The sequence below is a fragment of the Parasteatoda tepidariorum genome, chromosome 3, assembly GCF_982258835.1.
Source record: "Parasteatoda tepidariorum strain Cologne lab strain chromosome 3, Ptep-v5.0, whole genome shotgun sequence".
Classification (NCBI taxonomy): Eukaryota; Metazoa; Arthropoda; class Arachnida; order Araneae; family Theridiidae; genus Parasteatoda; species Parasteatoda tepidariorum.
In genome coordinates this window covers 15516407-15536995 of record NC_141757.1, presented here as the reverse complement: position 1 = coordinate 15536995, position 20589 = coordinate 15516407, and the positions used below count along the sequence as shown (strand labels likewise).

Genomic DNA, 20589 nt, shown 5'->3' with positions numbered 1-20589 from the left:
CAATCGAAGAACGGTCCAAAGTACTCAAAGTGGACAAAAGTGGACACTTTAACGGTCAAAGTGGACACTTTAACGTTAATTTCACTTTTTGCGCATTTTGCTGTATCTTGAGAACTTTTTAAGCGATTTGAGAAGTTTTGGGCACAATTATAAAATCCGCTTATCCAAAAATAATTTAATGAAAAATATAACTTTTAGCAAATATTTATTATTTTATGAAATGGTAGTCGAAACAATTTTGAAGTGCGAGGTATACAATCTTTACATCATTTTAAAGAATGTAATTTTATTTGGCAAAATAGATAATTTGAGCGAAATCGGTCAGATAGCTACTAAGAAATCTAATTTTGAAAAAGTCTTTTTTTTTTTAATTCGATTTTTCAGAAACTATTCGACCGATTTTGATATGTAAAATTACATTCTTTAAAATGATGCAAAAATTTTATACCTTGCACTTCAAAATAGTTTGATTATTATTAAATAAAATAATAAAAATTCACAGGAAGCTATATTTTGCATAAAACTATATTTAGATGAACGAGTTTTATAATTGTGTATAAAATTGTTTTTAATTCACTTACAATGTTTTTGAGATATGGTGAAATATGCAAAAAGTAAAACTAACATTAAGGGTTCCAAACTTTTTTGGGGGGGGGTCAGAAATCCGAAGCCGTCGGAAAAAATTTTTTATTTAGAAAACGCACGTTTTAATAACTTAATAGTTAACTTAAAATACTAAGTAAATTTAAATATCGTCTACACGTTTTAATTTTATTTGAGGTAACCCTCTCGAACCATTAAGATGGAGTCCTAGAACGGGAAAATCCGATCATTAGATCAAAAGTTATTAAGGTTGGTCCGTTTTTTTTGGCGCATTTTACACTATGAAATATAGCTTAAAGAGGAAAGATCCTGTTGTTTACTAACGACAACGTGGGAAGAGTTGCCACCGACATTGTCAACCTTCATCTACGAAAAGATACCCCTACATTAAATCGAGTTAACATGTCTTAATACTAGGGAATAGGAATTGTATTTTTGTAGTGGTAGATGATACACTACAGTAGTCCCCCACCAGAATTTTATCTGTGATGGAATTCGATGAATGGTTACTACTAGTTGATTAACTGCTGCTTTGTGAGAAGCTGGGAGAGCTGTATTAAGATCACCGTACTTTTGAGTGCTGATCCTGAGAGCTGTATTAAGTTCACGGTCATGGTCGCACCTGTGTTGCCTGTAGTAGTCGATTGTATACGTTATGAGCGATCGAGACTGAGAAGCAACAGAGTAAGGAGGACAATGTCGCTGTCACAAGTTGCAAGTCAACTGTTCAATGGGAACCATACAACAAAGTAGGCATATTCAAATCGAAGTGGGAGTTTCTGTCAAGGTAGGGGTATTCATATCGAAGTGGGGGTTTCTATCAAGGTAGGAATATTCTCATCACGCCCGGGTCACCAATGTGAGAAGAGTTGTTATCGACAATGTCAACCTTCATCTATGTGAAGGTACCCCATCATAAAATCGAATTAACATGTTTTATTTATTAGTGAATTGGAGTTGTATTTTTGTAGTGGTAGATACACTACAACAGCTATTAGAGTGGTAGAATAAAATGCATTTAACTGCAAGCTTTTTTTATGACTTGGTTTCAAACTTTCTCAAACTATTGTATGTTAGATAATATAAAAAATGAAGTAAAAGTTTGTATCATGTAATGTAATTTATTAATTGGTCATCACTTAGAACAAACGATACATTGTACAGCAGCTTTGCCCTTGTAAGGGGGTTTAGGAAGTCCACCCTCTATTTCAGATACATGGACGATGGACAAAGTATGCGATTGTTGTTCTTCTGTATTCTGTTCATAGGACTCAGGTTTTTCATCCATACAAATATGCGTTCCTGGCAAGTTTGATCCGGACATTAGGTATCCAGAATATTCGGTTATCCAATCTTCCGGACATTCATCAGCTGCTGGAAATACGTGTATCAGGGTCCTAAAGTAAAGTTTTTAAAAAATTGATTATTATGCATTTAATAAGATTAAAAATCAATTCATTAGTAGCAAACAAGCTAAAACCATTATATTTACGATGCCTCAAAAGAACAAAAATATGTTATGACATAAAACTTTGTTTCGATTATTGTTAACACATTGGTATAGAGTAGAAAATCACGTAGAATCAGAGTAGAGAATTTTCGTTTGTTGCAAGATATTTCGCATAAGAACGCGTACCCCACTAATCTGTTCCCGTATCCCTGGGGGTACGCGCACCACGCTTAGGGAAATACTGCCCTAGAGGTATTGATTTGTTATGGGAACATTGAGGACATTGTGACCGGACAGATTTAACGTGCACCAGTCACCAAAAGATGTCTTCTAATTTTGCGTTACCCTTCGTAATTTTTGATTTTCTTTCACACAAATACCAGCAGAGTAGCCTTATTCTTTAACAGTTTTATTTTTCATGAGACAATGAATGCTTTTCAAATTATTCAAGCCTAAAATTTAAGATACAGTTTGCAAATATATAGTTTACCTGTTTGTCAGGTGACAAGTGGAGCAAGGAACACCCCTTCCAAAGTAGGACCTAACATCATGTTCCTCAAATGGATGCTCGTCCATCAGTCCGTACTTGGTACCAGCGACATGAGTAGATGAATCACTTCCAAAAGATGGATCTTGGTCTTTGAATTCTGGTTCGTCGGGCAAGCATAGGTAGTCAGACCCTCCTCCAGTACCTCGGTTGGTGGTAGCAGACATGAAACCCGTGCTCAGTTGATAGATCATTGGAGTTTCTGGACAAGACTTGGTTCCCCATCGAATGTATGTACCGGTACCAGTTCCGTACATTTTCTTTTCTGGGACAAAAATTATTTCAATTATTCGGTTGTCAAAAATTTGGTAGTACTATAATATGAAACTTAAGCAATAAACAATCTAAGGATTTAACCGGGGGGAAAATTAAACTTAAAAAATTCACATTTAATTGAATAAAAGAGAGTTGGCTATGGTATTTTTACTCTTTGCTTAATACATTATTTGGACCAGTTGTAGTTGTAACTCATTTACGTCGCGCTAGAGCTGTGCAATGGGCTATTGGCGATGGTCAGGGAAGCATCCCTGAGGATGATCCGAAGACATGCCATCACAATTTTGATCCTCTGCAGAGGGGATGGCACCCCCACTTCGGTAGTCCCACGACCTGAACGGGAAGTCGAGCACTTTACAGTAGAAAAGTTTAACGAGAATCAATGCCGCACACCCTCGGTCCCTACGCAGACTGATCCAAGTGGTAATCCATCCGCACACCACTGATAGCAGCCCGTGATGCTTAATTTCTGTGATCTGCTGGGAGCCGTGTCTTAACGATCAGCCCACTGCGGGACACATTATTTGACCAAAAGTATTGTTCGTTCACCAGGAGTTGGCACTTGGCTCCGCCTTCATTACGTGGCATCCGACTATACTATTTCGCTTTTTTTGGGAGAAGGATGTGAACAATCCTGAACAAGGTTGCTATTTGGCGATCGTAAGACTGAAATATTTATTTCGCGATATTTATTTGCATTTCTTAACATTAAATATTTCATAAATTTGAAGATATTTGTCTTTTTTGAGTGAATACTTTGCCCTTTTTGAGACATTTTGCTGCAATATATTTAATTAGCTAGAGTAATGAAGGGTATAATAGAAGATGATAAAGCGAAGTAAGTGAGTGAAAAAGAATTAACTGTTTGCGTTTGGCGTGCATTAAGGGTTGTCTTCATTTCAGGCGCTGAGATGTTTTTACTCTTACTCCCGAGCGGAAATGTCGTCCGATTAGGTGGAGGCAAGGGCCAACTCTTGGTGAAAGAACCATATCCGGTCACCCACTTTAACCATCATGGTGTGGGAGTAACTTTCGTTGTTTGGCCTGGGTCCCTTAGTTCCTGTGGCTGGGATCATAAAATCGGAGAAGTATGTAAATATTCAGGACAATGTTGCTCTTTCAAATGTAAGGCAACATTTCGCATAGGGCCCACATCTCTTTCAGATAGAGACTTGCGTAGCCAATGGTTTTATGAAATGGTTGTTCAAAAGCTGGACTGACTTTCTCAGAGATTCAACTAAAATTCATATAAACACCTTTGGGATGCCAACACTTACTTCAGCTGGACGTCTCGAAGTCAATTCATATAGCCATCCATCAAGTCTCCCCAAACATGTCTTCTCTAACATGTCTCCTCAAACATGTTTCCCCAAACATGAAAGTCTCATCCATACAAAAAACAGGCCAGCATCATTGATCTATAGATGGTTGTATTTGTTCGGGTTCTTGGGTACTTTTGCCAAGTAGTGTATGGTAGACATTTTATAACCGTCGTTGAAGTGCCGACCCCATTTTGGTTTTACGGCTATTAATGTTCAAGTCCATGGCCTTGTAATTTAAAACCTAATCCCGAAGACAAGGGAACTTTTGGATTAGGTATTTTGGAGAAATTTACCTTCGTGGAGGACTTTTTGATGGGACTAATCCGCATTTGCGTTACGTGAGGAGGAAAATCACTAAATCCCTCCTCGTTTATCCTGATGGTAAGAGGACTTTAACCCATGATCCGTCTACCACTGAGGATATTTTACGTCAGCACTGTGTTCGGTACGAGCCGGGTGGGAAATTCGTATCTACCAGTCATCGCTGGAATTCGAACTCACTTCACCTCATTGGAAGGCGAACGCTCTAACCCCTGAGCCTCCAAGACTCTATAGGGTAGACATTGAGAGAGCTTTAAAAACTTATTTTTTGTAGCCTCTTACAACTATAACTCAAATAAATATTTGTTTTTACCTAATAACATATATTGGGCTTGGAAAATCTCACAAGTAGTCGGAGGGACAACTATAGCAGACATCTTTTTCAAATAAAATACATGAAGGTGAATCTAATCCGCTGTTAGCATTAAGGGGACGACTTATTATTTGGAGGTGGATTTTTGAATTGCAAGAACAGACTCCTTCCTGATATTGCTACAATGTCAAACTTTTTAATAAATCTGAAATGGTGTTCTTCCTTCTTGTAAAGTGTTTTGAAATATTGTAATGCTGAGGTTAAGTTTCGTATTTCATTATGAAAATATTTCGTTGCCTACTTCAGACATAAAAAAAAAATCTGGATAAAATCTGGATAAGTCTTTTTTTCGTATATTTTTATCGAAATAACATGTTAAAAAAATATAAAACTTAGTAACCAAAGCTAAAATTAACTGTTATCTCCATCCTGGTATTGAATTTCCTTGATTATTTTGATTTTCTATCACATGGCGTACTACTATTTAAGTACTACTATATATATCAATCGTGCAACTATTTCTCAAATAGTAGTACGTCATTGTCTTGCAGATGGAAGACCAATGGTATTTTTCGCAATTGATCACGCAGAAAATTGTGGAGGTTCATAACAAGAATCACATGAAAAAATGATTTTTAGAGCTTTAACACATTGTAAGTATTTCGTGGGTTTGATTGTTCTGATTTGAAAATTACTTGTTTTTCTGTTAATTAACGATTCTGATGAATCATTTCCTAGTTGTTTATCTTTTTGCTTAATGTAATTTTACCTTATTCCTTTTTACTTATTTTTTTATTTTATTTTGTAAACCTCAACTTTCATTGTCTTGAAAGGGCAGTCAAATTCTCTTTTTTTTCACTCACCATGGACTATCTGAAAATAAAATAAAATAAATAAATATAAATAAAATCAAAACATAAAGCTAAAAAATAATATTTTTTTTAAGAAACAATATTTATTTTATACACATTAAATTAAGCACAATGTATTTTAAAGCAAACAATGAATTTTTTTCAATATTTATTTTAGAAAGAAGAATTTAAAATAAACAGATAAAATAGAAAAAGTTATTTTTTGCGTGGTGCACTTGAGTTAATTTAAAATACTCTTTTTGATTGAACTGATTGGCGATGTTCTTAAGAGGTATTTTAATAGAGCCTAATGTTGGAAAGTCGCACCAAACTCTGCAACGATGAAAAAAGTACCACTTATAAAAAAGTGGCCGGGATTAGCGATAAAGCTATGATGTCTAATGTGATTGTGATGTTACTAAAAAAATTATTCAAATGCATAATTTCAGATTAAAATTTAACTATATGTATTATTTATGCATTTTGGCCCACACACTGGTTTTCTTTCTCAGAAAATTTTTTTTTTTAAATGAAGGAATGTGTTATCAGTTTCTGTTTTCTTAAAAAAAATGTACACGAGAGAGCAAGCAACAATTTTGGCGTTAATGTCTTAATATCAACCACATAACCGGTCATTTTTTTTCCAAAAATGTAGACAAAAGAAAAAGATTTTTTTTTGACACTCAACTAATGGTATCCGTTCATCGAATTCTATCTCAGATATAATTATGCTGGGGGAGTACTGTACTGTGTCTACCACAACAAAAATACAATTTCAATTCACTAGTATATAAGGCACGTTAACTCGATTCTATGATGCCTCATACCTCTTCATAGATGAAGGTTGACATTGTCGATAACTACTATCCCCATATTGGTGACCCGGACGTGATACTGCTAATGGCAATACAGGCTTTGCTTTACGTCTGTTCCTTTGTTCTACGAGTTTGATTATAATCTTGGATGTTTTTAATTTAGTTGCTAAAATGTTATTAAAGTTATGTTTAAATTTCGCATTTCTTCTTTTTATTCATCTTTGACGATTGACTTATCAGAATTCAATACGGATGAAAAGCATCCCGGATGAAAAGCATATCAGTTACAAGCTACACCATCTATTGAAACATATTAATACTACATAATTTCCTACGAATTAAAAATACAGAAAAACCAGAAAAAAAGAGTAAAGCATATGGATGTCGGTACAGCGTACCAGTAAGCTGGGCGAGGCAAACTTAGAATAGCACGTTCGGTATGCGGACAAATCAATTAAGGAGTTAAATTATCTTTTGACAAAAAAAATTTGAAAAATTTATTTGAATCAATGTTTAATGATTTGCTTACAATTTTCTTTTTCAGTCTTCTGAACTCTTTTGAAAATTTTCCTGGCAGAACAGAAAATTTTCCTTCTTTGTAAGCTTCCTGTGCTGGTCCTATTTGAGAATCTGGTCCTTCTTCAATGTTCAACTTCCCAATGCTGTCGTAATAAAGTCTCAGAACTTTCAATACTCTATTGTACAAACTGTTGATCTAAAAAAAAGAATTGATAAACAAGTTTAAAAAATATCCCCTTAGTTAAGTTTATTCGAACGTTGTTGAATCTTTGCTAATTTGAACTTAATTGACTTGATGAAAGCTTGTTTGGCCAGTGATAATGATGAAGTTACATCTATTAACAAAGCAACTTTTTTTGTACATTGTCTAATAAATTATATTATAGATGCAAATGTCTAGTACAAAGAGTGTTTTGCCAACTTATAATATCAAAAGAAAACGTTCTAATTTTGTCTAATGTTCACTAATATAAATATTTAAGTCTAATGAAAAGAGTGTTCATCATAATCTTTCAAAAATTGATATTCGTATAACATCCATGATTGTTAAATACAAGTAAGTTGTTCAAACATTGTCTATCGTCTTCTAAAGCAAATCCACACTCCTGTGCATGAATTAAGGACAGTTCAAAATCACCGGAAATGGAACTTAGGAGTAAAAATTCCACCAGTAGAATTCCTGCAGTTTTTCGCCTGTTGTACAAGTGTTTTACCAATTTGTCAATGATTGATAATGGTATAGATATCACACTCATAATATCAAAATAAAACGTTTGAATTTTTTCCATAGTCAGTTGAAATAAATATTTAAATCTATTGAAAAAGTGTTCAACACAATCATTCAATTTTCTAGAAACTACATCTATATGATAAGCATCTATGATAATCATCTATGATTAAGTCAAAGTAAGCTGTTTAAACTTTGACTTTCGGTCTCTAATATAAACATAAACTACTATTGAAAAAGTTTTTCTAACATATTCTATCAATATTTTATATTTGAATAGAAAAAAAATCACTTGATATCAAAAATTGAAAGTTTTATGTTCGAACATTTTCTAACGAGTACTTAGGTAAACCCATATGCGTATTCTTTACAATCTGTAAAACTATCAACCAATAATTTGAAAAGATCATAGAAATTAAAGGTATGATAGAATCTTAAGATGCTCAAACCTCGTCTAATGATTGCAAATATAAACCCACTTACCTCGCCTTCTTGTTGAGGATTGATAGATGTAGGAAGAGATCTATACCAATCGGTCATCATAGAATAGGCTTCTCTTAAATCGTCAAATTCATATTCTAACTCCCTTAGCTTGGCCTCCAATGCTCTGAAAATCAAAACTTGTATTTTATTTTGCATTATATTTTATAACCGTCGTCGAACAGCAGGCACAATTTTTAGTTTATGAATACAAATATTCAACTCCGTTGACTTGTAATTTTGTATCCGATTCAAAAGACAAGGGAACTCCTGGATCAAGTATGGGGAGAAATTTGCCTTCTTGAAGAACTTTTTGATGGAACCAATTCACATTTGGAGAGGAAAACCACGAAAACCTCCCTCGTCTAATCTGACGGTGATGGGACTCCAAACCCTGATCCGTCTGCCCCTGAGGATATTTTACGTCAGCAATGTGGTCGGTGCTCGCCGGGTTCGAAATTCGTAACCTCATTGGGAAGCAAGCGATTTATCTCCTTAGCCACCAAAAATGCCACCAATATCTGAATTCTTAACATAATATTCATTTATGATAATGGTATAACAATGAATTAAGATTTCATTTATTAATTAGTGCACTCTAAGCAGGCCAAAGAAAAATTATTAAGAATACTAATAAGTTGTGCCAATCTTTATGGCCGAGAGGAGTATGACTTCAAATATGTTAATTTATTAATTATAATTATAAATAATATTACTAAATCATACACTAAAACGTACTTTCTCTGAATAAAAATGCCTTTTTTTCTACATATTTAGATTCTACAAAAATTTTTAACCTGTATTGCCATCTAACAGTGAACAATTTTATTTTATATTTTATAATCGTCTTTAAACAGCCGATCCGAGTTTTGAGTTTACGACTTCTAATGTTCGACTCCGTAGCCTTGTAATTTCGAACCCAATACAGAAGATAAGGGAACTCCTGGATCGAGTATAGGGAGAAATTTTGCCTTCGTGGAGGACTTTTTGTTGGAACTAACCCGCATTTACGTTACATGGAGATTAAGATCACTAGAACCTCCCACGGTTAGCTTGACGGCAAGGAGACTCTAAACCCATGATTAGTCTACCACTGAGAATATTTCACATCAGCACAGTGGTCGGTGCTAGCCGGATGTGGAATTCGTTTCGACCAGCCATCGCCGGGATCGAACCCTGGTTCACCTCATTGGAAGGCAAACGCGCTATCCCCTGAGCCATCGCGGCTCTAACAGAGAACAATTGAGACAAACATTATTTTACCATGTTTAGTTGATGTCAAGGAGGAAGTGAGGCGTACACAATCCCCTAAGAATCGTTCCAACTAAGGACAAACCACACTTATTTAAAATACCTCTTACAAAATAAAAATGAAACTACTAGTTACGTGTTCTTTAAGAAATCAAACGAATCATTGGCGTTCTGCAGACGTGACAACTCCACCAGTTCGACTCTAATAGGCACTCCCCAACCATTGTTCACTTCTTTGACGTGCTGGTCGAAGCCTTTCACTAGACTTCTTAGACCATCGATGGTGTTGGGTACGTTCTTCAGTGGGACGGTAGCGTAGTACGAGATTTCCATGGAGGCTTTGTCCTTTAATCGACTCTGCACAGACTCCAGTTTTCCTGAAAAAGTCCAACGAAATGATATTTAACAACGGTTGATCAATAAATCAAATTTTTCAGTTGATGAAAAGTAAAAAACAAGTTGTTCAACAGTTGTTGATCATTAAGTTATACGACTTTTCCGATTGAACGAGCCACAATGGGAGAGTGGAAAAGAGAAGTATTTTAAACATAACCCAATTTTGATTGATCCAATTGGATTTCGAGTTTATCCCCAATTTTTCCTCAGTGATATTTTTCTGAACCGAAGTTGCTTTATTGATATAACAGACATTTGCAGGCTTGCGTGCCCAATTTAGGCTTATAAGCCTTTGACAAGTAGAAGGACAGATCAAACAATATACAGAAGGACGTTACGAAGAATACATCGGGGGTTACGGCGGGATTCGAACCCGCCACCTCCACAGCGTTTGGCGGGCGATACCACTCGGGACGTTACCGCTCGGGGGTAAGGCTCCTATACTATCAGAGCTGACCTATCAAGCAATATTGGATCAAAAAAGTTCGCAATTTAACGTTATGCTAGTATAGTGCTTATGTTAGCTCTTTGGAGCAAAAATATATGATGAGTCGGCCTGTCTAATTCAGGGGCTCTACTCGGGGGGACTAGAGTCGTGGTGGCTCAGTGGATAGAGCTTTCACCTCTCAATGAAGTTATCCGAGATGAAACCAGTAATGACTGGTTCATTCAAATTCAGCAACCGACTCTCACCGACCACAATGCTGACTTAAATTATCCTCAGTAGTAGACGGATTACATGTTAGAATTTCCTTGCCGTCAGGGTAACCGTGGGAGATTTTCGTGATTTTCCTCTCCATGTAACGCAAATGTGAATTGGTTCCATCAAAAAGACCTTCAAGAAAGCAAATTTCTCTCCCTATACTTTATCCAGGAATTCCTTTGTCTTCTGGATCGGGATCAAAATTACAAGACTATGGAGTTGAGCATTGGTAGTCGCAACATTGGTCGACTGTTCAACAAAAGTTATACAATAAAGTAAAAATAAACCTGACTGATTTCTAGTTCTTTTGCCTTCCGTCCGTTCAATATATAGAAAAAGCCTTTTTAGAAAATAATGAATTTAGGTATGAAAGTTTTAACATATTGCTAAGGCAAAGTCCTCTATTTTAAGGGCAGGTTGAAGCGACTGACTGAGCCATAGTTTCCGTTTTTTTGCGAACTTAAAGCTGTTGGCTTCCTAGTTTAAAGAAAGGGTTTTTCCCGTAACATTCAACGTAAAAATAGTGCATAGCAGAGGCAAATCTGAGTAATAAAACACAGGGCCTCATTTTTTAAATTTTGCAAATCTTAAACTATAGTCAGTAAAAACACGTATCTCACCATCTGCTACAAGACCTGTGGCATTCCCGCCAATGAAATTATTTTTAATTTCGGCTTGGATGGTATTCATATCAGTTTCCTTGTTAGCCTTGAATCGAATAGAGGCCAGAAGTTCTCCACCATAGGACACACTCCTTACATAATGAGTACCCAGATCATGCTTGTTTCGATGTATCCAGGTTGGAAAAGGCTTGGCATTTGCTGACAGTGCTACAGTATACTAAACAAAAAATAATCCAAACAACTCAGGAAGAAGAAAAATAAAACATTTTTTGATTTATCAGTCGGATATTTCACATACATGTTCTATAAATATTATTTTCGACATTTTCTAAACTTTTAAATTCGTCGTTGTTTCCAGTAAGAATAATTAACTTCCAGTAATTATAAATTTGTAAATTCATCACTGTTTCCAGCAACAATAATTAACTTCCAGCAATAATTAATTTTTAAATTCATCATTGTTTCCAGTAACATTAGTTAACTTCCAGTAATAATAAATTTAAAAATTCATCATTGTTTCCAGTAACAATAATTGACTTCCAGTGATTATAAATTTGTAAATTCATCACTGTTTCCAGCAGCAATTCCAGTAATAATAAAGTTTTAAATTCAACATTGTTTCCAGAAACAATAACTAACTTCCAGTAATAAGGAATTTTTAAATTCATCATTGTTTCCAGAAACAATAACTAACTTACAGCAATAATTAATTTTGAAATTCATCATTGTTTCCAGTAACGTTAGTTAACTTCCAGTAATAATGAATTTTTAAATTCACCATTGTTTCCAGTAACAATAATTGACTTCCAGTAATTATAAATTTGTAAATTCATCACTGTTTCCAGTAACAATCATTAACTTCCAGTAATAATAATGTTTCAAATTCATCATTGTTTCCAGAAACAATAACTAACTTCCAGTAATAAGGAATTTTTAAATTCATCATTATTTCCAGAAACAATAACTAACTTACAGCAATAATGAATTTTTAAATTCATCATTGTTTCCAGTAACAATAATTGACTTCCAGTAATTATAAATTTGTAAATTCATCACTGTTTCCAGTAACAATTATTAACTTCCAGTAATAATAATGTTTTAAATTCATCATTGTTTCCAGAAACAATAACTAACTTCCAGTAATAATGAATTTTTAAATTCATCATTGTTTCCAGAAACAATAACTAACTTCCAGTAATAATTAATTTTGAAATTCATTATTGTTTCCAGTAACATTAGTTAACTTCCAATAATAATACATTTTTAAATTCATCATTGTTTCCAGTAACAATAATTAACTTCCTGTAATAATAAATTTTTAAATTCATTATTGTTTCCAGTAACAATAATTAACTTTCAATAATAATGAATTTTTAAATTCATCATTGTTTCCAGAAGCAATAACTAACTTCCAGTAATAATTAATTTTGAAATTCATCATTGTTTCCAATAACAATAACTAACTTCCAGTAATAATAAATTTTTTAATTCATTGTTTCCAGTAACAATAATTAACTTCCATTAATAATAAATTTTAAAATACATCATTGTTTCCAGCAGCAATAATTAACTTCGTCTAATAATGTCTAATTTATCCAATCGTCGAATTTATATTACATTTCGTCTAATTTATCCAATTGATACACGAACGTAAACAAGTGCAAACCGGTTTCAGTCACGTATTACCTGATAATTAAGATTTTACGTAGAATCTTATAGCGCGTCTAATAATTCGGCGAGGGACTATAGCAGCAATGGTCTCCAAGGTGAGACATTTCGAAACACCTAGGGCAACATCTCTCTTTTCACAGAGAGTGGATGCATAAATTAAAAACGTATGTATATTTCACCATATAAAATAGTTTAAATTGAAAGGTATACATTTGAAATTCCCTTACTGTTGTAAATTTCATCCTAGTTAAAATTTCAACTGTCTTTCCCACTTTCTGAGTATCCCTTAAATAAGTCCCAGTCCCTTTAAAATCTACTTTTCCAGCTTTCACTTTCAACGACAAATCTGCCGATACGTCCAATAAATCTCTCAAATCATCTTCTGAAGCTGTAGTTTGATACCTGGAGGAAGTTTCCTGTTCCGGTAGTATCTGAAATATTGAAATAATAGTAAATAAATGAAAATATCTGCTGATATTTTTATAAGCTTCTATCTTTATAAGCTGAAAATATACATAAGCTGATATAAAATAGCAAAAGAACTGAAAATTTTATCTGTAATTGGATAGTTTGAGAAGATCTTAAAAATTAGGACAATTGAAATGAAAAAGCAATATTAAAAATTGCGCTTTAGTATTTTAGGAGAACAATAATTTCGTCAGTGTTAAAAATTCAAGAATAAAAAAATTTTAAAGCATACAAATCAAAATCTTTTAAGTGGCATGGTAATTATTAGACCATTCTTGCATAAATGCATAGGTGGAAAATTTACCTATGAATTTATGTTTTCAGAATTTCTCTAAATTCATATTTTTAAAAGAACGAAATACCGGTTTCATTTTTTTGCCTTACAATCAATAATGGGGTGATCCAAGATAGTTTCGATGAGTGTTTATATATTTAAAGCATATCCCTAGCAGCAAAATAACTTAGTCCATAATTGAACCAATATTCATGAATCTTGACTCAATAAGGGTCCAAAGGGCCGATATTTTACCAATATGGGCCCTATATAGAATCATCCGAATCACCCAATACTTCACTACCACATTGCAACCAATATCGGCTCTATATTATAGAATTGTCAGATTCACCCGATATTTTATAACCATTATTCAGCCAATATAAGCTCTATAAGTCTATATAGGCCAATATTTACACTGCATAGGACCAATATTAAAAAATATAGACATCCCAATATTGGTACTTCAGAGCATGTTCATATAGGACTGATATTGAACTAATTTCGAGCCCAACTGGGGTCAAGATATAATTGTTGCTAGGGTTGTTTAAACAAACTAGAGGGCTGTGCCCCCTGCTCGTTAACGCTCGCCAACCCCCGAAAATTGCTGCTCAATCTTATATGGTTTGCTTCGCTCGCTACTAACTTAGGTACATTGCAAATGCACATAATTCTTAGAATTCAAAACAATCATTCAAATCCAAGTAACAAATTTTTTTTAAAAAAATTACATCTTTTTAGTAAATATTAAGTCATTAAAATTAATTTGAATTCAAATAAATGACATGTAATTCGTTAAACCTATTAGAAATGTGCTATAGTATAAAATCTTAAAGCGTAACAGTTCGACTGAGACTCATTTTTCAATGAATAACTAATAACAATAAAACAGATTAATAAATTCGTGATATAAATCAAAAATCGTCAAATAAATTCGTAATATATAAATTCGTGAAAAAAAGCGCTTTCGACGAAATACTAAAATAGAGATCTATCGACAAAGACTACTCACTTCTGCCTAGCTTAATAGTATGAGATTGCCGCAGCAGATAGGGTGAATTTCGGAAAGGATCACATTTAGTGAGGATGCTCTCTCTGGTTATTTCAGTTTCCGTTTTTAAAATCGCTATATGTTGAGCCTCCTCAGCTAGATTTTGCATGTGACATTTTTAGCGGCAATCATTGGTCGATTTTCTAGCTTTGCCATTCGGGGAGTTGTAATGAGGCTTTTTTTCGTCGCCATATATATATATATATATATATATATAGATAGATAGATAGATAGATAGATAGATAGATAGATAGATAGATAGATAGAGATATTAACAAAATATTCTTCTGAAAAGAATATTTTGTTAACCATAATTTTGACCATTTCGAATAGTTAGAGAGCTCATACTTAAACAGCGCCTCATGATTGATGGCAATGTAAGGTTCAATCATCTACTTATTACTCCTAGCAGATTTGAATGATTGTCCTTTTAATGACAAATAGTTAACTGAAAACTTCCAGCGATTTACGACTAGCTAGAATGTTCAAATTTCGATTGCTCTTCTGTATCTAATGACAATACAAGATTCAATTGTCTTGCTTACGTTACTAGCCGGATGGTTAATTTTTCGCCAAAAAGAATTTATCATTATTCAAAATTTCGATTACTTTTCAAATTGATAGAGATCTAAGTACCTCAAAAGCACCTCGTGTCTGATGGCAATATAAGGTGCAATAATCGGATAACTAATCCTTGTAGAGTTGATAGTGATTGCTCTTTTTCGACCAAATAGTCAATTCAAAATTTCCATCGATTTCCGAATAGCTAAAATGTTCAAACTTTGATTGCACTTCTGTATATATAAACAATACAAGATTCAATTGTCTTACGTCCGTTACTAGCCGAATTGTTGATTTTTCGCCAAATTTTTTTTTTTATTATTTGAAATTTTGTTGTTTTTTCGAATAGTTGGAGATCTAAGTACCTCAAAAGCACCTCGTGTCTGATGGCAATATAAGGTGCAATAATCGGATAACTAATCCTTGTAGAGTTTATAGTGATTGTTCCTTTTCAACCAAATAGTCAATTCAAAATTTCCATCTATTTCCGAATAGCTAAAATCTTCAAACTTCGACTGCACTTCTGTATTTATAAACAATACAAGATTCAATTGTCTTACGTCCGTTACTAGCCGAATTGATGATTTTTCGCCAAAAATTTTTTTTTATTATTCGAAATTTTGTTGTTTATTCGAATAGTTGGAGATCTAAGTACCTCAAAAACACCTCGTGTCTGATAGCAATGTAAGGTACAATCATAGGTTTACTTATCCTTGCAGAGTTGATTGCAATTGTTCTTTTTCCACCAAATAGTAAATACAAAATTTCCAGCGATTTCCGACTAGCTAGAATGTTCAACCATGCCTCTGTTCTTGATGTCCATTCAAAGATTCAATTGATTCCCATCCGATACAAGCTGAATTAACTATCATTTTTTTCGCCATTTGGAATTTATCATTCGTTAAAATTTCGACCACTTTTCTAATAGTTACGGAGCCTAAAATTCAACAAAAGCTCATGCCTGATGACAATGTAAAATTCAATTATCGGCTTACTGCACTTTACAAAGTTTATAGTATCTGTTCTTTTATTTCCAAAGAAAAAAAAAGAATATTTTACAATTCAGAATATTTAGCGATTTCCGAGTAGCTAGAATGCTAAAATTTCAAACACATTTGATGACTACACTAGATTTCATCGTCTATCCTCTACAAGCTGAATTTATTGCCAAATAAAATGTATCGACAATCAAATTTCTGTTATTTTTCTGAATTTTTACCGCTTAATTTTAGCTACACCTGATTACAATACAAAATTTTATATTTTTTTCTGCTTGATACAAGCAGAATTTTTTATTATTTTATTACCGTCGTTGAACAGCCGACCCAATTTTTGAGTTTGCAACTACTAATGTTCAACTCCGTAGCCTTGTAATTTTGAACCCAATCCAGAAGACAAGGAAAATTCTGCATCAAGTACTGAGAGCCTTCGTGGAGGACTTTTCTGATGGAACTAATCCGAATTTTCGTTACATAGAGAGAAAGACTGTGAAAACTTCCCACGGTCAGCCTGACGGCAAAGGGATTCTAACCCATGATCCGTCTACCACTGAGGTTATTTTACGTCAGCATTGTGGTCGGTGCAAGTCGGATGCGGAAATTTCAATCACCGCATTTCGCCTGATAAGCTTCAGTCATCCCTAGCTGATATCGCAAAAAGGGATTTATCTTCAATCGAATCGAATCGTCGCTCTCGGCCTCTAGGTAAGCTGTAAATACGACATTTCCATTTTTTATTTGTTCCTTTTCGTATCAGGTATCAAATTGATGCCATATGTTCATCTGTGTTTCTGTAGAGCGTCTGCGAGTATTTGCCAAACAGGTCGGACTATCATACAATAACACTTTCTATCTTTTCTATATAAACAAAATATCATACGTGGAACTAAATTGTGGAAAACAACAAAATAAAACAAAAAATTAAGAGGTATATTTTTCAAGTGGACTACAAAGAAGGAAATAATTTTATTTTTGTCAGACCTTAAATAAAAACAAGTAATGCAAAATAAATAAAAAAGAAATAAAGTCAATTCCTACTTAGGTTAACAAAGAAAATTTTTATTTTATTTATTTTTTATTAAATAATTAAAATTTTTTTACCCATATAAAACTGAAATAAATTAATTAAATTTAGTTAATGAATTAATATTTAAAAAAACTGTATTAACATCAAATGTCATCCACTATAAGGAACTTTTGGTGGTAATAGATGTTCAGTACGAATAATGTTAAAATGTTAACTCTATATGTTCACTCTATATTTTTTTAAGGTCTGAAAACAATAAAATCATTTTTTTCCTCTTTAGCCCTCACTAGAAAGTTAATTATTTAAAGTTCTATTTTATTTTATTTAATGTTTCAATACGGTTTTTTTTTTTTTTTAAATTTCTGGCAGGAATACTAATAAAGCTAGATAAAAACTGTCTAGAATAAATATTTAAGAGAATCAAACGGATAAAATAATTTACTTTAATAAAAAAAATATTTAAACCAACATGCCGGAGTAGAAAAACGATTCTGACATTTTGGTAATTTAATAGATAAACAGCCAAATTTACGCTACCGTTTGAAAAATTTAACTAGGGATTAATAGAATAATAAAAACTTAAAAACAATTCTATTTGTAAAAAAGGAAAAAATCACACTTATCTTATAGGTAAGAAAATTTATTACTCATAGCCATCCTGTCGTATTTTGCCTTTAAAAAAGTATCATAGTACTAAAGAAAATAGTAATGAAATTAAGGTAATTAAAATTATAAAATTAAATAATATTTTCTATTATTAGCTACCACTTGTAAAAATAAATAAATTATATTTGTAAAAGAAGCTTTATATTTAAATATGAAAACCTATCTATCCTATAAGTCCCAGACAACCAGCTGTGTTTTAACTATTTATAAAAAAAATTATACTATCAATATTAAGAGATTTTGAACAGTAAAAAGAAGAGAATTATTTCTTTGTTTATTAGTTACAGCGTTGTAAAGTTGATAGTACTCTATTTTGCTATATAGATGGCACTAAATTTTGTTTGCTTATTAATTGTTAATTAATTGCAAATTGCTGTGCTTACGGCGCATAGTTTGATGAAGCCCGCCATTCTGGTCCACCTGTAGTACCAGCCGTAGGCAAAAGGTTAATATCTTGTTTTTTTCCTGCTTTAATACTTAACATAACATAATCAGTCTAGGATATTTTTTTACTTTTTGTAATCTACCAATGCAGCAGCTGATATGTGACATTTTTTAACATTTTGGAACTGCCTTTTAGAAAGGATGCTATTCTCTAAAGAAACAGGTTTGAAAAAAAAACCCGAAAAAAAAAACAATACAGAAAATAATAAATAATGAAAAAATGGGATAAAATTTATGACTTCCAAATTTTTGTAACTTTTAAAAATACTCACTCTTGCTTGATCCAGTTCCGATTGAGGGAAAATATCGATACCAACTCTGTCATATCGAGCGTCAAAGGTCCGTCCCAATAACATGGGCAAAATATACAAAATATTAGACAGCATTTTTAATCCTGAGTTCAATTGTGTTAGAACTCAGAATAAGGTAAGGGAAGAGTAGAAAAAAAAATGCTTTCCTGAATTGTTAGGAAAAACTGAATTTTTATCTTTCTTAAAAATTATCGCAATCTATGGGAGTTTTAGCAGGTGGTTTCTTACCTTCATGCTTCTAACAGAATGAGTTTTTCATTTATTACTTCTGAAGTTTTCATAAAAGTATTGGTATGCATAACAATTAAATACAGGAAGATAAATTTGATAAGTAATTAATATAATTTAAATAATTAACACAAGTGGATCTAAGAGAAAAGCCTTATTTCCTAAAAATCTCATTTTGATGAATTATATACGAGTAAAAAAATTAAATAAATAGTTAAATGTAATTTGTTTCAATTTAAATTTTTTTTTCAAAACCAAGAAATTCCATCAAGCTTTAACAAAATTCCATTTTTTTTTAACTCGCCTCGCTATCATATTATAAAAGTTAATTAATAAGTTAGCAATAAAAAGTTAATTAATGTACTAGTTAAGTCGGCAGAAATCGTATCGATTGGTTATTTGGCGCAAGTGACTAAAAACAACCGATTTCGCAGCAAAAAGGGATTTCATTTACCTGTGCGTAACAACACAAAAATGCATCAAAAGTTGCTGTAAAAATTGCAACAATTTTTTTTTACCGCTTTTGCACAATTGCGAGATTTTTAAAAATTGAAAAAGTTATTGTACCACTATTTCCATGTGGATAAGATGTTTCAAAATAAAGTTTTTTTTTAAAAGAAGGAAAAAACAAATTAAGTAAAATGTTTGATAATAAAAAAAGTTACCCTTTGTTAAATAGGACTAATAAATCCCTCTTTAACCTCTAGTTATTCTATTGATAATTATGATAGTTTACAATCCCGTAATTATGGTAATCCCGTTTACATTGATAGTTTACAATCCTGTAATTGGTAAATTATGATAGTTTATGATCCCGATAAAAATCATGATCGGTAGTTATGATTGCTTGTAATCATGATTGTAAATTATTATCTGTTTGTAATTAATGACGTTCTGACCTATTCTGTTATTTGCTAAACTTCCTTTTTAAGTATCTTAACCCCCACTATAATTGCGTATAGTTTTGTTGAGTCCGCGTGTTGAGCAATGCTTGTTATCATCTTATGCTAATGGATAAAAACAACCAAGCACATATTAACAGTTTTGAAAGCTTGCATAATTATGCATAAAAACAAGTATGTTTCACACTCATAAGACGTTATGATTTAAATTTAATATCAAACAAAACAAACACTAATGAGATTTGAAAGTTTATGTTGTCCGTTTGTGCGTAAATATGACTATTTTCAATCATTTTTGTTTTTCTACAATGTTCACTTTTTTTCATTCCTTCTGAAGTTATGATGTAAAATTTTAACTTAGAATTCCTTTTTCAAGACGAAAAATGAGAGCGTCACTTTTCTTTAAAAATGTCGTAAGTTATTTTAGCATTAATGAAATTCTTGTTTCATTGCATTAAAATTGATAAAGTTAAAAATTCATGTGGCTGAAAAACTTATCAAGAATCTAATCTCAGAATTTGAAACCGAACTCTGAAGTATCATATGCACTTAGTTAAAATAAATTATAATAAAATGGATTTTTTTAAACATATTTTGTCTTTAAAGCGTACTAATTCTAGCATATTTACATCTTTAGCTTCAAAAGTAGCTTCGTAAAGTTATATTTGAAATTTCAGTAGCAGAATATAATTTAAATGGATTTTCTTACATGATAAAAACATTATGAATATTTCATTGTCTTAAAAAAATTTATTTTCACTGAAAGGCATTGATCTTGTATGGCACTATAA

The 20589-nt window shown here is 32.6% G+C and overlaps 2 protein-coding genes across 2 annotated transcripts; both read right to left on the bottom strand.

The window, feature by feature from the left end:
• Nucleotides 1–1704: 1704 nt before the first annotated feature.
• LOC139425020 (uncharacterized) lies at nucleotides 1705–4162 on the bottom strand. Its single transcript, XM_087158862.1, has 2 exons — nucleotides 2544–4162; nucleotides 1705–2000 (listed from the first exon to the last, which is right to left on the bottom strand). Exons 1-2 carry the CDS (start codon nucleotides 2855–2857, stop codon nucleotides 1739–1741), a joined length of 576 nt encoding a protein of 191 aa, XP_087014988.1. The 5' UTR covers nucleotides 2858–4162; the 3' UTR covers nucleotides 1705–1738.
• A 1510-nt stretch (nucleotides 4163–5672) lies between these two features.
• LOC107439796 (uncharacterized) lies at nucleotides 5673–18828 on the bottom strand. The gene is made up of 7 exons (XM_087158861.1): nucleotides 18630–18828; nucleotides 13096–13299; nucleotides 11195–11414; nucleotides 9612–9852; nucleotides 8228–8351; nucleotides 7028–7213; nucleotides 5673–5705 (listed from the first exon to the last, which is right to left on the bottom strand). The coding sequence occupies exons 1-7, from the start codon at nucleotides 18741–18743 to the stop codon at nucleotides 5688–5690; spliced, it is 1107 nt and encodes a 368-aa protein (XP_087014987.1). The 5' UTR covers nucleotides 18744–18828; the 3' UTR covers nucleotides 5673–5687.
• Between the last annotated feature and the right edge of the window lie 1761 nt (nucleotides 18829–20589).

Bases quoted from the DNA above. Each gene is read 5' to 3' on its own strand.
- LOC139425020 (XM_087158862.1), bottom strand. From the start codon at position 2,857: ATGTACGGAACTGGTACCGGTACATACATTCGATGGGGAACCAAGTCT. The intron at 2,001-2,543 runs GTAAACTATATA...ACTTTACTTTAG, and splicing joins ACTTGTCACCTGACAAACAG to GACCCTGATACACGTATTTC.
- LOC107439796 (XM_087158861.1), bottom strand. From the start codon at position 18,743: ATGCTGTCTAATATTTTGTATATTTTGCCCATGTTATTGGGACGGACC. The intron at 13,300-18,629 runs GTGAGTATTTTT...TCAATATTTCAG, and splicing joins CGGAACTGGATCAAGCAAGA to ATACTACCGGAACAGGAAAC. The intron at 8,352-9,611 runs GTAACTAGTAGT...TTTGATTTTCAG, and splicing joins TTTGATTTCTTAAAGAACAC to AGCATTGGAGGCCAAGCTAA.